We start from the raw sequence: 19,511 nt of genomic DNA, 5'->3' as shown, positions 1-19,511 counted from the left end.
TCTGCTTGTGGCTAGTAAACTCAATTTACAGTTCTGCATCTTCTGTTAAACTTGTTTACCATTTCATTGTCACCTTATCTCTCCCTTTGGAAAATGGACAGGCTTGGTGAATAAATTGAAAGCTTAATTTCCTCTTTCAAAGGTTTATAAAATCAGGTGAACTTGGAATATGTTTGTAATTACAGACTTTGGGGGGTGGGTTTCTGTGTTGTGTTGTTGTTGTGTCTTTTTTTTCCATTTTTTGAGTGGTGGGTTGTTCATTTTTAATTTATGTGTATTTGTTTGGGAATGGACTGTCTTGAATAATGTATTTACTTAAATAGAATTAATATTTTTTTAAAAAAACTTGTTTACCGTATAGATTCTGCTTTTCACCATTAAGGCCAAGATAGCTAACAATGTAATGGCAAATAAATCATTGGATAATTCTGCCACAGTTGCTTTTGTAACCTACCCACGGAAGGAAAGATCTGGGGCATACAGAATGTGTGTATGTGTGTGTACAAGAGAGAGAGATGATGCAGTGAAAGCCCTGGCTCTTTTTTACATATATCACACCAGTAAAGGATCAGTTGTGTAAATCACACAGTAAATCATACAGTTGTGGCCACTATCTTGATTTTTTTCAACCCCTGCACAGACACCACTGGGAAAGACAATCAAAATTTCTCTTGAATAATTGCAAAAAAATAATAATCTTTCCAAGTTAGGGCCCAACACTTCTCTGAATGTATTAAGCAGCCATATGCCCCAAATTAGAGGGAAAAAAATAATTGCAATGAGATTACAAATGTGAAGTTTATAATATGAAAGCATCAGAGTCTCTGTTCACTTGCTGTTGTCATTGCTAATGACTGATGTGCCAAAGTTCCAGACTGCAGATCTCAAATCATTCACACTTGTTAGCAATGTTTGCAAATAGACAAATGGTATGACAATTTTAGAGCATATCAGCTGGGCCTTCAAGCTGTTTGATTGGCTTCAAAGCTACGCCATTTTCCTGCATGCTTAACTTGTGAAGAATAAGCAAATGTCTCCTTTAGAAGTTTCAGATTCTACGTAGCTACAGAAAACTTTGCTACCTACCAAAATGCTTTCTCTGGCAAATTTTCCTGTCCCTGATTTCATCTACCAAACACCTTTCTCTCATTAACGCTACAGGAAGCATGCACCCAAATCCCAGAAAGGATATTGATGCACAAAACTTCATCCATATATAAATACACATGGAAAGTACCAAGAATATTCAAATGCTAAGTCACATCCAGGTCCTATCAAAATAACTGGGTGACTTTCTTAAGCCAGTGGAATATAAGTCTCCATTTAATAAATTATCCTTTTTCCTCTGTAACTGAAATGTTGTGAACTTTCTGTGGCATCAATAGAGCCTATGAGAACCTAGGCAATATTCCCTCCCCCCCAAAAACAGAAAAATATCCAGTCTTAATATTAAATTTCTATCTTCAATTATATTTACTACTATATTGACAAAGAATATGGCTCAGTGTTGATCTTTTTGCCCCGGTACAAGATGACTGATTAGGTGCTCCTAGCTATTTCTCATCCTAAGCAAATGCCCACCTCGCAGCTATAAAATAAATACAAACTCTAAGGAAGCCTATATGCAGGTTTCCTGAAATTGTCTTTCAGTTTGTTGCAATTCCATTGCTCTATGCTAGATTAAAAAGTAAGAAGGAACGGTGCTATCCTAAAGGATTTCCAGTCCAAGCTACCACTTTGGGAAAAAGAAATTCAGTAATGGTCTCATAAATGCATTCCACACTGCAACTTCAGAATTGGTTTTTAACTTTTAACACCGTTATCCAAAGGGAGTACAAGCATTTAGCTATCATTGCCTTTGAACTACCCAGCTGCTAATCGGAGTGGTTTCTATAACTTCAGTATTAATCACATTAGGAAACTTTTCTTTCCTGTACGTCGTCTTAAACCCCAAATGCTAAACGTCACTTCTTTTTTTTTCTTCTTCCCCTTCTTCCTTTCTGCAGAGAACAGGCGATTCAGTTGGCGGAGATTCTGAAAGGTAACCAACTCTTTGTTTCTTGACTCCTTAGACAGCTAATTAGGACTTTGTAAATCTGGGCCTCATTCTGGGTCCTTGAGAAACTTTGTACTTGCAAATCTGATCTCATTTGCCAAATCACTGCTGGGAAATAATTAAAGGGTTTCATGATCTCTCTGGACTTGAGGGTGGTTGCATAAGAATGAAAAGATGGCAAGAGAGAAATCATTATAGAAGGCCATGTAATATGAAAGCAGTTTTAAGACAGAACAAAAATCTGCAATTACAGAGTAAATGAACATTCATTTTCATTTTCGTTTTCTCTTCCTTGAATTTTTTTTTAAGTGTTTCTGTTTTCGGTGGGATAACTAAAGCAAGTCCCAATGCCTTCTTTGGGACTTGGTTTTGCTATGACTGTCATTGACCTTGACCTAATAAAATCAGTATCCCATTCAAACATGTTGGATTACACCTGGAATAGATTAGAAATGTTTTGCAATAATTTAAATCTATGGGAAGTTCAAGTCATGATTTGTTCTCAATGGGAACAACTATTGACTGACTCTGGATCCAACATCTACACAGATTTTTATAACATTCTGAAAATCTGGGGCAGGGCATTTCATTCAGGCAATCGGAGCATTTTGGTTGTTCTTATTACTGTGTTTGGATGCCATTTTATACTTCGTATTTTATATTTATATAATGCATTTGTTTTAGATTATTTAGTTGTCTTTCTGGTTTATTGCTGGCTTTTCTGTTCTATATCCTTCAGAGTCATATTGTCTGAGTTGGGCAGCCTTGTAAATTTAGTAAATAAATAAATTTAAAATTCTTAATTTAACTCCATGGAAATATTCTATACCTTATTTCTTTTTTTCATCCACAATATTTTTGGCCAGCTTAGCCATGTTTCCAATAGTCATGGGAGAAAAATCTTGATGCCAGCTGATGCACAGAAATGCCCACAGGTTTTCCATAAAACTATCACATATATATTCATTATGATTTCTATTACGTAAATGTTTATGTAACATAAGAAAGCTGGTTATCTAGTCCATAATGTCTGACATTCTATCAGGGTTGACTTGGGGTTTGTAACTCAAGTTTTCCAAAGAGCAGAGGAATTCTTGCAAAAATCATTTGCTTTTAACACGAGCTAGGAAAAACGTGTTGATGTGAACACAGGGAGATAGGGAGCATTTTATGAAATGGGGAAATATCCATTTTGTACCAGAAAATAGCAGTGCCAGTCACTAGCTTGCAGTCCAGGCCAGCAAGTGGGGCACTACCAATAATCACCCCCTTCTCCCAATTCTAGTTATCAGTGTCCTCTTCCCTATGGACTGATCCTTGAAGACCAGTAAGCATTCAGCAGTAATGTTTTCTTAGCATGAAGAAAACTACTGACCCTGTAAAATCCTGAGCTACATTAGGGATAATAAATATTTCAGAGTTGGTTGTGAGAAAGAAATAGTTCAATGTACAGTACATTTTAGAAAGAACCCATCTAATTCACAGTTCCTGAACTAGCACTCAAGCCAAGATGCTATTCGTCAGCATTCACCCGTGTCCAATTATTTTCAAAGCTGTTTGCTCATTTTAATTTTTTTTTTTAAAAAATGGCTCCATTAAGAAAAGTGTGCACCCAAATATAGTATACACATCGCTATATACCCAGCATATGAAGAGCATGCTACAATGATGTATATGTTATGCAAAACTACATTTTAAAAGAGCATGTATTAGGAAAAATGTGTGCAAATTTTCATGTAGACGTTTTATTCTTTCAAAAGCCACAAATAAGATCAAGTAAAGTTGAAGGCTGGAAAATAAGAAATAAGGCCACCCCCAACAGAGTCATACCTCTGTTCCTAGAATTGAGGCTGTATTTTTTTAATTCCTATACCAAACCACAGATACAGCTGTAGATAAAATGTTCTCATTAGATGTTTGAATGTTGTATTTATGGCTGTAGATTTATGATGCACAGGCTGCCGCATACTCAGAGAACATAGCTGAATTTTGCAATCATTGTTACTATTTCTGCTGGGAAATGCAACCTTCCACTGAGCTAACTTATTTGAAAAGGGAACTTACAGATTCTCTTGGGTGAAAAATGGTTTGATCTGTTTTCTCACCCATCCTTGCCTGCCATTGCAAATCCAGTCTGAATGTAGCAAAAGTATGGCAAAACCCAATTCCATGGACAGGTTGAATACTAGATCTCTGTCCCCCTCCCCCCCCATAATATGCTGAAAGACTATGTGAGGTTTGCACGAGAGACATTTTATGTTCCAGGGTTTTAAGTATTCAGAAGGTCTTGGCTTACATGACATGGCTCTCAAACCTATTCACAAAAGGGAGAGATCTATTAGCAATGATTGGCAGGCACAGGTGAATTTTGGTGGCCAGGAGCTTCATTTTAGCAAGGATGGGGGCTACACAAGGAAGGATAACGATGAAAGGGGGGAGGTTTTCTCATGTATGTGAGGCAGGCTGGATGTTCCTGATTTTGCAAGACGAGCTGTGATTAGAAGAATCATCATGCAGTATTTCACATCTGTTTTAGGGCTATAAAAGTTTCGTGTTTGGTTCCTATCAAAATGATGGGAAATCATGCCAGTGGTTTTGGGCGGTGATCATAGAGGGAATCTCAGAATGGTTCAGGGGTGGCACTTCTTACCAATAAGGATAGCCAATTTAGTAGACCCAACTGTGTTGGCTATCAGTTGCCATCAATTCCAGTTAGAATTATCTCTGGCAAGGGATTCCTGGATTTATCATTCAACACCTCTGGAGGGCGTCAGATGGTCTGCCATCATACTATGGAACCTCCTTACTCATTGGACAGCACTCAATACATGTTCCTACAGTAGCCACCATGAAACAGCAAGAGATGCAAGTCTAAGAGGGGGCAAGAGTTGAAAAAATAGGAATTTTTCTATTCCACTGAACATCTTGGAGTTGTGAAATGTTCAGGGAAGATCTATTGTACTATTAACATCTGATTAATTCCAGCTTTCCATATGTTGTAAAAGAAATCTGGATCTTTTCGAGATTGCAAATACATTCACTCTAGCTTCAGCATTTCCCCATGGACATGCCCAAAGAACTGACAGGACGTGTTTTATTTATTTCTGCAGGAGATTTCATTTACTGCCTACCTTCCATCTTGGCAAGATGTGAAAAATGAAATTTGAGGTTGATGTGTTTCGACTGTTTGCTTGTCCTTCAGAAAGCCTGGCCTTGCCACTCCTTTTAAATGAAATGCAGTCAATCCTAGGTCCATTAACGCAGAAAGAAAAGCATTTGGGATCGAATGCTGCCAGCATTATGTTGCTTCTTACTCCCAGTGTCAGAAGATGAAACAGGGGAAAAAATAGGCTGTGATGGATAGTTTGTCAGGCCAAGTTTTAGCTTTATGACTCTATCCAATTTCTTGTCAGGTTTAAGTTCTCCGAGGGAATAACTGAGCCTTGTGCATTTCTTCAGGCACTTAATCAGATAGAATGTTAGCAAAATGAGGAGAGGGCACAGAAGCAAAGGTGATTTGATAGCAAAGTCAGGAATTAGCTTCAGTAGGAAAGGAAAGATAGGCTAGATAAGCTACAACCAAATCAGATCCCCTTACCTTCTCATAACCCATATAGGGAGGCCAGTTGAAGTGGTAAGCCATCCCGTAGAGCTGCGGATCTTACTTAGGTGGGAAGCCTAATTAAGGATGGGCTGGAGCAAAATTTGCAGAAGCTTAAGAGATCACTGCCAAGGCTGGTGGCTGGCTGACCTTGAAAAAAGCTAAGAAGGTTGCACTAGTTACTATGTGGATGGGGCAGAGCACCAAGGCATCCCAGCATTTAAACTGCATTGAGAAGTTGAAAAAACTGCCCACAAAGAAGGCACTGGCAAGCCACTTCCATATTGTTGCCAGGAAACTGAAATGGACATCCCACTGAAGTCATTGGGAGTCATCAGGAGTCTTTACTTAAAGTTCCATTGAATAAAGTTCATCACCCCCCAAATTAGGCTGATTCTGCCCGTTTCAATTTTTATATGGTTAACTCCCCCCCAAAAAATTACTAAACCCTCCAAATAGGCCAGTTTTTGGTTCTGTCCATTCTAGTGATGTCACAGTGTCACTAGCCAGGTCCTGTGGATCCCTCGCAAGAAACAAATGAATAAACACTACAAAGTGCCCCCCCCGCCAAAAAAGGATTGCCCACCCCTTTCTTAGATACAGTGTGGCTGCTAGGCTGACCAGGCATCTCAGAATTATGCTAGAGAGTCCAGATTTTTAAAAGACCACCTGCTCTCCACTTCCACGATCTGGTGGCCTTGCTTTTTCTCCACCAACTTCATCTGCTATGCTTCTGTCTGCACTCCAGTAGAGCTACCATAAATGGGAAAATCCCAGTGCATCTTCAGGATCACTTTGCAGCCATCTGTTGATCCTCAGGATCTTTGGAGCCCAGACTGAGTAGCCTTTCTCTCCTGATATCTGGTGGGGGAAGGAAGCATGCGAGCAGGAAATGGGACAGACTTGGGTGGCTTTCAAGGCGTCTGCCTAGTGGCAAGGCAGTACAGTCTGGGTAGGCAGGAACTGGACAAGGAAAACTGCAGAATTCAGAAGCAAGCTTCCAAGCCTTTCTTCCTTGCCTTGGTGGCAGCCAATGCCAATTTTTAAAAATGTACCATCAGGATAGCTTACACTCCAATAGAAGAGAATCTCTGTAGCTCAGGGTTGAACTGTGGAGTCTTTGGTAGTTGTTAGGAGCACCTGGGAATGTGGGGTTGTACTGGATGCGAAGGAGGGGGTGGGCTGATGTTTGAAACGGAGCTATTTAGTTTGAGTTTAGGCGCGCTTTTCTCATTCTCAGCTTTTTACCTGTTTGCACCCTATTCTAAATAAACCCAGAACTTGAATTGTGATTTTGAGTCTGAGAGTTTTATTTGGATTAAGGCAATCATTACACCTAGTTGGGTAATGACATGTCTGCTAGCAGACAACCAAGCTCAGAGAGCACCAAGGACTCCATAGCTTATTCTGTTATTACTAGTTAGTTAATCAGCTAGTGATGGATGGATGGATGGATGGATGGATGGATGGATGGATGGATGGATAGATAGATAGATACTGTGTTTGTGTGTCTGTCTGAAAGAAAAGGGAAAGAGTAAACAAATAGAGAAAGTTGTCAGTGTATGTGAGATAGAAGTATCTGTGTTTGGAGGCAGGGAGAGCTGCCCAGGTTTGGGGTATCTACGCTTGCTCCAGAGGTTCAGACTAGAACTAATAGGATGAAACTTCAAGAATGTAGATACAGATTTGACATTAGGAGGAACTTCTTGGCAGTAAAAGCTGTCATTCAGTGGAATAGGTGATCCCAAGGAAGGGGGTTCTTCCCCTTCACTGGAGCTTTTCAAACAGAAGTGGGATTGTCATCTAATGGGGATGGTATAGCGAATCCTGCAGTGTGTAAGGGGTTGGGCTTGATGTCCTCTTAAGTCTCTTCCAAGTCTAGCATCCTATGACCTAACTTTACTCTTTATTACAGTATTATATTTTTTTTAGTTGGAGGTACATTTGGTGGGAATAAAGAATCGCTTTCATCACTGTCCTCTTTCTTAAGGTATTTCAGTGCCCACCTACCCCTGGTAGATGCAAACAGCAGCTTGGCTCCCCTTGCTAGCTATATCAGCCTGCTATTCCAAGCCTCTGAATCATTACAGCCAACAACAAGGCCAATCCTGGCAGCAATTTTCTTACAGTCTTAGTGTTACCCTTGTGATCAAAGTACATGTGCGCACCTTTCAGTCAGGCTGCTTGCCCTGGAGTGGTGACAAAAGTTTCTGGCTATCTTGTTCTTGACTTCCTACAGTCTTGTGTTATTTATTTAATGGGAATTGTAAATTACCTTCTCAAGGAGCTGTGGAGACAGAACAACCTCCGCCTGGGATTATGAATGAGGTTGAGGGGGCCCGCTGTGTTATTTAAATGAAACAAGTTATTTTATTCTTTCATTTCCACCCTAATTAGAACTGTGCAAATGGAAGAAACCAGGCATAGTAATTATGGAAATGTTTACCTTTATTGATGACTTCATGCATTTGTTGAAAGGACCGGAGTGTGTCACCGGGTAGATGCTCCAAGGAATGAGCAACAGTTGCCCACTTTGAACATAGCAGTCAGATCAGTGTTAGATTTTATTGGTAAGCATACTTTGGAAATGTATCTGATGCACATACACTGTCTCCCAATAGCTTCTTGCTATCAGCAATGTCTCTCATTTGATCTTGCACTGAAAAGCGTTCTTTTCCACGCAACAGAGCCATTGCAGTATAAGCAGAGATAGTGGGTCTGATGCGTTGATCCATCATAGCCAGCTGGAACCCTTTCAGTTGGACCAGGCAAGACATTGCCTATGGAAGAGAATATCTGTAGTTCAGGACTGAATTGTGGAGTTCTTGGTGCTCTCTGAGTTTGGTTGTTGGCTTGGAGACGTTTCATTACCCAACTAGGTAACATCATCAGTGCTAGTGAGTATGGGGTTCGCTCACTGTTTATATACAGTAGCTTGGCCTTCCAGTTTTGGTGGGGGTGTGGCTGTCTCCTTGATGGTTCCTTGATTAGATCGTTTTCTGCTTGATTTTTTGTCTGGTGTTGATCCCTGCTTGTTTCAGTGTTGGCTGCTGGAGGAGATGTGTTGTAGTCTTCTTGTTTCCTTCCTAGGTTTTTTATTGTCTCTTTTGAATGGTCTGTAAATGTGGTTGATCTCTATGTGTGTATTGATGGCTGATTTGTCTGAATGCCAAGCTTCCAGGAATTCCCTAGCATTTTTGGATTCCAGGACTATCATATTGGTCTACAAAAATCCAGATGACCATTAGCTGAGAGCAAAGAGATAGTTCTATACCTCTCTACTACTGTGTTGTGGTTTCTGGATTTTTGCAGGCCTGATGTAGCTTAGTTTATTAAAGTATACATTCATCAACCAAATACCAGCCTAGATATAATAGCCCTATTCTTCCTGCTCCATTACTTATCTTCCCCTTGCCATGGTGGGGTAACTCTGACCTTCACCTGCTTTGGCAAAAGGAAGAGCTGGCTCAGAGTCAATTCCCAGTTGGAAGGATCTCCTTTCCAGCTGTGTTCCCTCTAATGGGACATCTGTTGGTTGGAGTTCTACACTGTAGACATATCTACTGGGAACAAGAATCACAGTGTTGAGATCTGTGATGAGCAGTTGTCCTGCAGTGCAATTACTGATAAATTCCCACAGCAGCATGTCGCTCCACATTTGTGTGGGTAATTATAATGGCATGCAGCTCTGAAGCTAGTGGACAACTGCCAAAGAATATTGATTGCACAGGTCTGCCTGGAAATGGGTGGGTCAACACTACTGGAAGAAAACTGAAAGAGACCAATTTATATTATATACAAATTTGTGTCACATATTGCACTCAGCTATGAGGTGGGGAGCAATGGATGTTTTAAGTCCATCAGTTGCTTATACATGTAGTCCTTGACTTACAACCACAATAGGGACTGGAAAATTTGTCGTGAAGCAGTGTGGTCATTAAGCAAGGCATGATTTGACTGCACCCAATTTCACAACCTGTTTTGCCATGATTGTTAAGTGAATCATGCATTTCCCCATTGATTTTGCTTGTCAGAAGCCAGCTGGGAAGGTCACAAATGGTGATCATGTGACCTCGGGATGCTGCAACCGTTGTAAACACACACTGGTTGCCAAGTGCCCAAATTTGGAGGACCGTGGGGATGCTGCAATGGTCTTAAGTGTGAGGACCAGTCATAGGTCACTTTTTTCAGTGCCATCATACCTTGGAATGGTCACTAAATGAATGGTCATAAATTGAGGACTACCTGTAATCCAACAATCCCATCAATTGCTTGTAATCCAGTTTATGCCTTGGCATATTCTAAGGGCCAAAACAGTCATGGTTTATCCAATATTGCATAGCTAAGCCCACCATGATTTAGTATAAGTCATGAACCAGGCTGGACTGTTAAGAATAAAAGTGCCGTCTCTTAGCAGCAAGCAGGCAAGCTGAGTAGATCTACTGGTAAAAACTGGGTTTAAGAGGTAACAATGAAATGAAATTCATGAATACATTCATACAATATATAGTATACATACATATATTAGTGAAGGTCCCTGCATTTTACTTCAGGGACTTGATTTACTTAGCTAGTAGATATGAATAAATAAAAATATCGTAATAGGGTAAGTACACATGGCTTATCTTTACTTGTATGTACCATGGATCTCTGAAAAGATTAAACATAGGAATGTACTTGGCTAGGAAAGTCAATCTGAGAAGAGCTCACCCAATTGTATCCCATGAAAAAAAGACTCTTGACGGAATCAGGTCTTGTACAGAGCCCCTTCCTTCATTGTGCTACTGCCCATTGCCCAAATTCTCAATGTAACCATCTGCTTTCCAGGATGGGTTCACACAAACCATGCTAAGCCATAATGTGGTTTTCCTAACCTTGGTTTAGCACATTGCATGCATCCTGGTACAGTATGTACACAGTACACACAGTTTATCTAATAGACCTTGGTGAAGCAACCTGGCTTCTTAACATGGTCCATGCTACGATTCTACGACCAGCTACTGAACATCTGATTTAAATGGATGCCTTGAAGAAAGGACCCAAGAAGGTGACACCAGAGTAGCTTCTGTTCCAGCCACATTATCTATGAATTTTGGCCACCTGCCACTTTAATTGTCCCATGACTCCATGGCCAGGATAGGGTGGCTTTGTCCCCGAGATGCCACCTTAAGTCATTCTGCTGCACCAGCCATATTATGCCTTCTACTTCTAATGGTTATCACTTCTTTCTTGAAACCTATCTTTACTTCTTTAATCAACAGAACAGCATGAGTTTTTAAATCTGCTTGATGAAAACCTGATCCCCTTCTCCTTTGTTCAGCTAGGGATGCGCTGAATCTTTGGTCCTTTTGCTCTGCAGGCCTGAGCCCCAAAGCAGCAGGAAGTAGAGAGAGGTCCTTCCATCATAGCTGTCTTTTCCATGGATGTCTCAAACCACTGACCCTGAAAGCAGGCCTGGCTATGCCAAATCAGCAGCAAGCTGGCTCTCCTGCTATGGCCTGCTGCTTGTGCCAAAAATGCCAGCAAAAAAGAAAGGGGGGGAGAAAGCTAGGGGTTCTTTCTGCCTTGGCCTGCAGCTGTGCCCTGCGCTGAAACTCAAACTCAAAGACCAGCAGCTTTCCAGATTTGATATGTATCCTGAAATGGCTTCTGCTGTTTAGGTAGGAGATGTGGAGCCCTGCAGATGCTGTGAAATGAAGCATGTGGGAGCCGAATTTCAGAGTATTAAGTTCACGCGCACTGAGCACGTTGAGGGAATTCCATCACTGGACGGTGCGCAGTGTTGTTTTGCCTCTTATCGCTCCGTTTCAGGGGCTGGCCTTGAATAACAGCCTTACAAAAGGAAAACAAAAACTTTATCCACTCTGACTCTCTCATGTACAGCTTTATAAATCTCCACCATCTTTCTTCTCACATACTTTGTTTTTCTAAACTAAGTGACTAAATACATGTCCTGATGTATTTCCATTTCCCAAATGGCCTGATCTTTTCTCATTCCTCTGGCCCTTTGATCATTTTTTTTACCTGCATCATCTTTGGCTCGTGCTAAACCTTGTTTTTAGGTGGATGGACTAGAATCATGCCTCTGTTCACTCGCTTTTTGTTTTGTTTTTTCGTTTTTTTAAATCCGTTCAGTCATGTCTGATTCTCAGAGACTGCCTGGACAAGTCCCTGCAGTTTCCTTGGCAAGGTTTTTCAGGAGTGGTTTGCCATTGCCTCCTTCCTAGGGCTGAGAGAGAGTGACTGGCCCAAGGTCACCCAGCTGGCTTTGTGCCTAAGGCAGGACTAGAACTCCCGGTCTCCCAGTTTCTAGCCTGGTGCCTTAATCTCTACACCAAACTGGCTCTCTATTCACCCTGTAGATTTGAATAAAGGCATTACAGTGTTGGTAACTGATTCATCCCATGGAATCAGCCTTTTTCACAGCTGCCTCCACCTTCCGCTGAGGTTTTCGTGAAGGGATCCAACACACAAGGGCAAGATCCTTGCACCTTGGGAAAACCCTCAGCAACATAGGTCACTCCTTTTGTCCTCCTACATCCCTGCTGCTTTGTTTAAAGTGATGCTTTCATTGCTCATCCTGCTAAACTTTTATAGGTCCTGAATCTGCTTTATGCCACGCTGTGATTTGAAACTGCTCCAAACAGCCTCTCATAGTGCAAGGGCATTAAAATTGCAGAGTAACACACAAAAGCAGAATAACCTAATGTGTATAAGTGTGAATGAGAGAAGCGGGAGGGGAACTAGGTTCAAACAACATGCCTACCCTAAACCCAGGATAACAAAGTACAATTTCTGTTTTCTATATTCTATATTCCCTTCTGTTGGACTTTCTGACTTCAAATAGTATGTCATATCTTGATAAATCAAGATGCCCTGTTTCATACAATATGGTAAGACAACAGCTGAATTTTCCCTAAGACTGAACCACAAAATACCCAGCCCCATTTTTACCTAGCTTATCACATTGTACAAAGCCAGTATAGTTCTACACATTTGTTTAAAACTTATAGTTTCCATATTCTGATCTGCTCCCCATGTGGGAAAAGCATGACATGTGTAATTATTTTCGGACACAATCTGTAGTTACGGATGATTAGGCCAACTGACAATCTAAGAGCCAAGGACAGGGGGCTCTATACAGGAAAATAAAACAGCCATGTGATTTTCCTGCAAGAGTTCAGTTCTGTATTCTGGTTTCATGACACAGAATCAACCTTTGCCTGAACAGAATTTTGTCCAGATGGGCACTGATCGTAAAAAATGAGGAAAAGCATTGGAACTGACAAGTTTCAGATTAGTTAGGGCAATGCTTAGAATTAAGAGAAACACAGAGCACCAAGCCTTGATGGTATGAAAAATTTCAGCAACTTTCATAGAGGTGAGCAAAGTTCACACTTTGTGGCTCCCACATTTGTCCAACATTAGTCTGCCAAAATTTGACACTGAAATCATTAGTTTTCAGTGATGTAGATACACACATGCACTGAGATACATATGAAATAAGATTCAAACTGGGCATATTGAGTCTCTTTGAGGTTCAACACATCCATATCACCTACTTTAAGCATTCCCTAGCTTGTCAAAAATCAGAATAAAGAAATACCTGTAAAAATGGGGCACCTCAAAGTTTCTTCTTTTTAAGGGAAAAAAAAGCATGTAAAAGAAGATCTGGTGGAGGTTTCTAAAATGATTCATGCTATAAATAGAATCCGGGTCATCCATGAAATTGATTTGTAGGTAATCCAGATAAAATACATATTTCTGTGGCAGATAACTTAATGGTGGACAACTTGAACAACTGTAAAGAGGGGCTGACAAATTCTTGGGATGAAGATACTGGTGTCTGCTAATCACAGTGTGTGTCTATGAACGCCAAGATCCCAACAACATGCTCTGGACACCCATTACTAGATCATAACAATGGAAAAGAGCTGTTGCCTGTATCCTCCTTGTGAGATTAGCATTTGGGTGACCACAACTGGAAACAAAAGATACACAAATAGAGGCTCTAGAGGTCTTATTGTTGTACTGTCCACAAACCAGTGTTAGAATCAAGAGCTATTCCCCCCCCACAGAACTCTAAGTTCCATTGTTCTAAGGTTTCATTCAGTGGAGAATTAATGAATGGCTATATGGCTTTCAGATCTCACCACGCCTTTCTCCTCTTTCTGAACTTGAAGGAGTTCTAATTTCTACTTCCTATCATATCCATTTTTCTCTGACCAAGAGGCAAAAGTCACACCAAACTGTGAAAAAGAGAAAGGACTTGATGGCCCATTTCAACATATGCCTTATTTATTCACTAGTTTTATTATTGTGGGAATACTGAAATATTTACAGGATGCTTTTGGAATAGCAATGTGCTCTATCAGAATGGTTGTCTTTGCAGTTATAAAATGGGGAATGCATTATTTAAGAACCGGCTCCCTTTCTAAAGTTCTTGGAGGGTTCTCTGCCCATGTCTGATGAAAACCAACTCCTATTTCCTACCATTTTGAATTATGTACTTCATCAGCACCTGAAACTGGTGCTGAAACAGGGACCGGGTGATAACAAAAGTCAAGAGAATTCCAAACAGTGGGCACTTAATCATTCAGGTATTTACTGGGGACAGGTGAGAAATAGGGATGAGAAGATAGGCACCAGTTTGAATTGAATGATTATCTTTATTACGGACTCTTTCATTATTATTTCTCCGAATCTTATAAAGAAAAACACACCTTCTGCATCTCCTTCTGTTTCTCTATTCTCCCTATTCTACATTAACACATATTACAGGCATAGTGTCATGAGTACGGATGATGAGCAGGAGGGGGCCCCTATCCAGGGGGGAAAACACATGCTTAGTTTAGAGACTTTGAACTATCCTTCGAAGAAACCCAGAGCAGACCCACCTTGAGTTTTGGGGTTTATCTGTCTGGGTTTCCCACGATCCTTCAGTTTGGTTGGATTTCTATCTACTAGAGCAGTTAATAAACACTAGAGACTAATTCCTTGTCTCAGCATGGTTCTTTGCTTAAGTTAGGACACATAGTCATAAGCCACCTGTAATCTCAACATCCTACCATAATGGGTCTTCTATCAAGTTTCTGGAATCCAGACTGTCATTGTGGGTTGCCCTAAGGACAGAATATAAAGACTGTTATTAGCCCATAATATTCAGATTACATTTCTCCATAGGAATGTGATTTATTCTTACTGGAAAGTGCCCTGTGTAGAGCTGAAGGCAGCCTAGAGGGTTCAACTAGTGCAGAATGCCACCACTTAATGATTACTCCTCCTCTGTAAGATGTGCTATGATTCAGCTTGAGAGGTCCATCCAGCATTTTCAGAGCTGCAGTTTCTCTTGTTACTAATGATATACCTGTTCAACCAACACAGTAATTCACAGGGAGAATATCTGGTGGTTGCTAGGTATTGTTTGTTTCGTTTTGGTAGCACTGTATTTTGTTATCTTCAATTTTATTTTAGTCTTGTGAACCTCACTACAATTTCATATGAAGGGTAATCATAATGATATGATCATAAGGTGATAGTGATGATGAACAATGATGGTAGTGTCCAGGGGTTGAGAAGTAGAAGGTAAGAGGAAGGTGAGCTGCAAATCAACTGCAAGTTATACCAAACTGGTCAGTGACGGGATGTGTTTTAGAAACTTGCATTACGAAATTGTAATTGATCAGAACACAAGCCAGTAAAAACATGGGGTACAACACTTCTGAAGGGTGGGTGAAACTGGCTCATGTTGGAGAAGGGGCATAACTCAGTATGGAGCATGTCCTTATGACATAGTAGATTCCAGTTTCCACTTTTGCCTGTTCAACAGAGACTCACTCAAACCCTATGGACTTGCAGCCAACAATACCAAGCTAGACATGGTATGGTTTGACATTGGATGTGGAATTTGGTTCTTCTGTTTTTAACCAGGTCATGGACCTCCCAGTGATCCCTGACAGTTCTGCCACCTCCTATCTCCACCCCAGTCCCTCATAGCTGCATTAATGGAGACCAGCTTTGAGCATTGTCAACTCAGAACCCTGTCTGTACCCAATCATGCTTCTGAGGCTGATTTCCCCCCACCAACCCAGTCCATGTGTGGTGCTTTTCAAGCTAGAATCTGAAAGACTTTAAAGATCCACTTTCTAACAACCCATTTTTAAAGTAATTGAATGATTTCAGTGATTCTGTTCATCTACTTCTTGCCAAATGATTCTGAACTGCTTTCTGTTTATTGATCCTTTTGGGATAACCCTTGCATGAATGAGAGACATGCCAGGCAGCATAGTTCATAGAGCCAGCAGGTATCTCTGCAAGCTGTCACTGTAACCAATATAAATGGCATTTATTATCTATCCATATAAATGGCATTTATTACCCATCCAGATTGTATGTGCGTGTTTATGAACTCTTTTCTCCCCCTGCTCTCTCTGCAGGTATGTGAGCTCTGCTGTTGAGCGCCAAGGAGGTACAGCTATGAGAAAGGTAAATCCTCTACATCACCCTAGTCTCCTTAGAGAAAGAATTCACTGCTATGACCCACTGTATGGTTATCTCTGGATTTTTGAATGAATGAGTCAGTCTGGCAAATCTCCCTGGCTTTCATGTGAGGCCTATGCATTTCCTCAGTTTATTGCTAAAACAGTGGATTTGTGAGCCTTGCCACATCTTCAATACGTAAGACGTTCCTAGATGGATTTACTAGGCAAACACCTATTTAGTCAAGCACCTAGTCAACTGAGGAATTCAAATGGGATGAAGCTGGTCACCACAAAATAAGAGGTGGAGTGTTCTATTTTGCTCACAGCTCCAATTTGTTCACCATGACTTGACTTCATGTTGCTTATTATAGAAAAGCTGCAGTTCACACGGACTTGGTAACTGGTATGATCTGGCCAGGCAACTGAAGAGCAGAAGGAGATGGTGTTTGGTGTCCATCTGGTTGCCTTTGGGTAAATGTGCCCTGAAGTCAAGCATGAACCTCTGTTCAAGCCTGATGTACTAGCTGTGTGTGCAGTAACATTTTAAAAGAATCTTCAACTTCTCCATAAATGTCAAACTAGAGACCAGAGATGGGTCTAAAAATAAGATCCAACTTTGGTAAATAGAATAAAGATGGTGAAGGGCCTAGAGATTCAGTCCTGTGCAGAAGCAGTTTGGTATTCTTAGTCCTGAGAAGGAACAGTGAAGAAGCAAAATAAAATATTATTTAAAAAATAAGAGGCCAGCAACCTTTTCAGATGCTAGGTACCAGCATGTAATCTTTTGCAATGGCAGATGCACCAAAAATATTAAAAATTGCCAACACTCATTAGATGTTAGCAAACTCACCCCTGACAAGATGTCAAGATTCTTGCTGAAAATTTCATGTGCTTTGATACTCTCATAAGATTTCAGCCATTTTTCATCCCTTTTTAAAGGGGAAGAGGGGTTTACAGGTGCTATCCTGGAGACATCACAGGTGCTTAACATAGGAAGGGACAATGTTCCCAAACCCTCACTTAATAAGGCAGAATTGTTCTCGGTTTCTGCAGAGTGCAGGACCCAAAGCATGAGGTTAAATCTGCAAGAAGGATTTTGAGTAAACCTTAGAAAAAGCTTCTTGTTAGCCTGAGACAGGTGATGGGTACAAGCAGGCTGCCTTGGTGGGTTTGTCTTTTTAGATATGTTTCAACAGAAGCTTGTCAGAGGTGCTATAGGACTATATCTTCTGTTTCAGAAGGAAGTGGGTGTAGATTATCCTGGTGTAGGCTTTCATGGCTGGTATCTACTAGGCAGTGTTGGGCTTCAGGGTTTAGACATGGTCTTCAGGGTCTAGACCATGGTCACTAAACCATGAAGCCCAACACTGCCCAGTGGGTCTAGATTAGTTTTTGGGTTCCTTTCAAATGTATAATTCTCCAGTTCTCAATTCATTGAAAGGCACATTTTCACATATATTACTACCTCTGGTAGTACTCAAAATAGTAATAGACTTTGCTGACTAAGATTGAAAGATGAGTTTTTATAATTTGATTGTTGCTAAGGGATGGGAAATGGGAAGAGTCCTTTTTTTTTCTTTGCTTTTTTATTGAATTACTAGAGAAGGTGTTAAGTTATAGTGATTGTCTATACTTGTCTGGAGGGAAGGAGGGGGAGTCATCTTTTATATATCTTTTTTTCTTTTTTCTTTTTTTCTCTCTTTTGTCTATCTCTTTTTACTTCTTTTTCTTTTTTATATTTCTTGTAGTTTGTATTTGTGCTTTATCTTTGTCTTTTAAACTGGCAATAAAATGATTAAAAAAAGAAAAAAGAAAGGCACATTTGCAGCCCTACAAGTGAAAACGAGTGTGTGCAATGTGGTGACCAAGGGAAAAACCAAGGTAGGGAGTAATCGTTGCAAATCTGCAAGAATGTTGATGCAAGAAGCCCAAGTTGGCTCGATTTTGACAAGCATTAATAAAATTGAATTAAATACAAGACAATTTTAAAACACTCTGTCTTCCGCTTCTCAGTTTTCCCAGTGATTTGACACTCATCACTCAAAATGCTAGAAAACATTGTGAGGACAGATTTATCTCTTAGCGAGAAATCAGTAGACTACTGTTTATTAGGGATGTGTGAATCAATAAAATACCATGTGTTTTTTTACTGTGCACACTAATAAGGCAATATTCCAGTCTGGTAGATTTTTCTGTAATTAAAAAATATTTACAATGGTTTACATTTCTAAAGTTCGAAGCCTTTTATAGGTCTTCCACTAAATTGTGTCATTGTTTGATATAATTTGCTCAAGGAAATTTCTCAGAGGTGCAAATCAACTGGATTTTCTTCTTTGACATGAAGATTTCTTCCATGTAGCCTTTTTCTTAATTCAAATTCCCCTAATGTAAGCTCTCTTGAATATAACTATTGCTAATTTTGAGTAGCATACATTATTTACAAAAATATTCATATGCAGATTTTTGTTCAGATAAAAACATGTGAGCTACATTTTGAGTGGTAAGGTTCATGCCCCTGCAAAGTCCAGTTACCTCCAAATATTCATATTTGATCCCAGTGAAATCTATGGGGGGATTATTTTATAGCCCCCGGAATGTTACATAGCCTTTTGGTCTGGTTTGTGAAAACTGGTTGTTGAGTTGTCCCTCATATTACAACTAAGCACAAAAATCTCTCCTATTTTGCCTGGAGAAGCTGGTTTATTCAGACAGAGCAGGAGGAAAAACCTGGAGTGCTTCTGGCAGGAATTGGACTTTATTTTCAGAGGGAATGCCAGAGCTCTGATGGGATTGCATTCCAGTCTTTGTGAGCTACAAGCTTCTCCAGGCACAGTGGGGAAAAATATGAATTTATATCTTAGCTCTAGCTGTATTGAAAATACTGGGACCAAAGAGTTTTGGTTTAACTTCAGTCAAATCATATTAGTCAAAACAATTCCCTGAATTTGTGAAATAAAGGTGATGAGAAAAGTCACCTCTATTTTAAATTTTTGTGGTTTGTGACTTTCCAAAGTTTGAGAAGATCTCTCATTGGCATAGTTGTGCCACACTGGGTTTATACCTTTGTCCAAATAATGCCAGTTTTTTAAAGATGCATTGGTATGTCCTGATAATTAACTGCTTCAGTTCTTCTTCCTCTTCTTCTTCTTCCTCTTCCTCTTCAACATGATGGATTATTATTGGCGTGAAGCTGTTGCCCAATTAATACGATACCCCTGAATAGCCCTAGTGTTTAATTTTTTTCCCTTGGGTTTTTTTTTAAAAAGGGTGGGGAGGCAAGCGAGGTTTGTACTGTATTTGCTTTATTAAATTCTACTTTTATAAACCCATTTATTTATTCATATTATGTCATTCTTCTTTATTTTTAATTTTA

General features: G+C 40.1%; 1 protein-coding gene across 1 annotated transcript in view; it reads left to right on the top strand.

Annotated features, from left to right (window-relative positions):
* LOC134504464 (connector enhancer of kinase suppressor of ras 2-like) overlaps positions 1-19,511 on the top strand; it is a 273,137-nt gene that overhangs the window by 219,756 nt on the left and 33,870 nt on the right. The window contains exons 14-15 of the mRNA XM_063313693.1: positions 2,007-2,041; positions 16,094-16,142. Of these exons, the coding sequence (XP_063169763.1) occupies positions 2,007-2,041; positions 16,094-16,142 (84 nt within the window). The remainder of the gene's footprint in view (positions 1-2,006; positions 2,042-16,093; positions 16,143-19,511) is intronic.

This window comes from Candoia aspera, chromosome 12 (genome assembly GCF_035149785.1).
Source record: "Candoia aspera isolate rCanAsp1 chromosome 12, rCanAsp1.hap2, whole genome shotgun sequence".
NCBI lineage: Eukaryota > Metazoa > Chordata > Lepidosauria > Squamata > Boidae > Candoia > Candoia aspera.
Note: the sequence above shows the minus strand (reverse complement) of the source record. Positions and strands in the feature narration are given on the sequence as shown.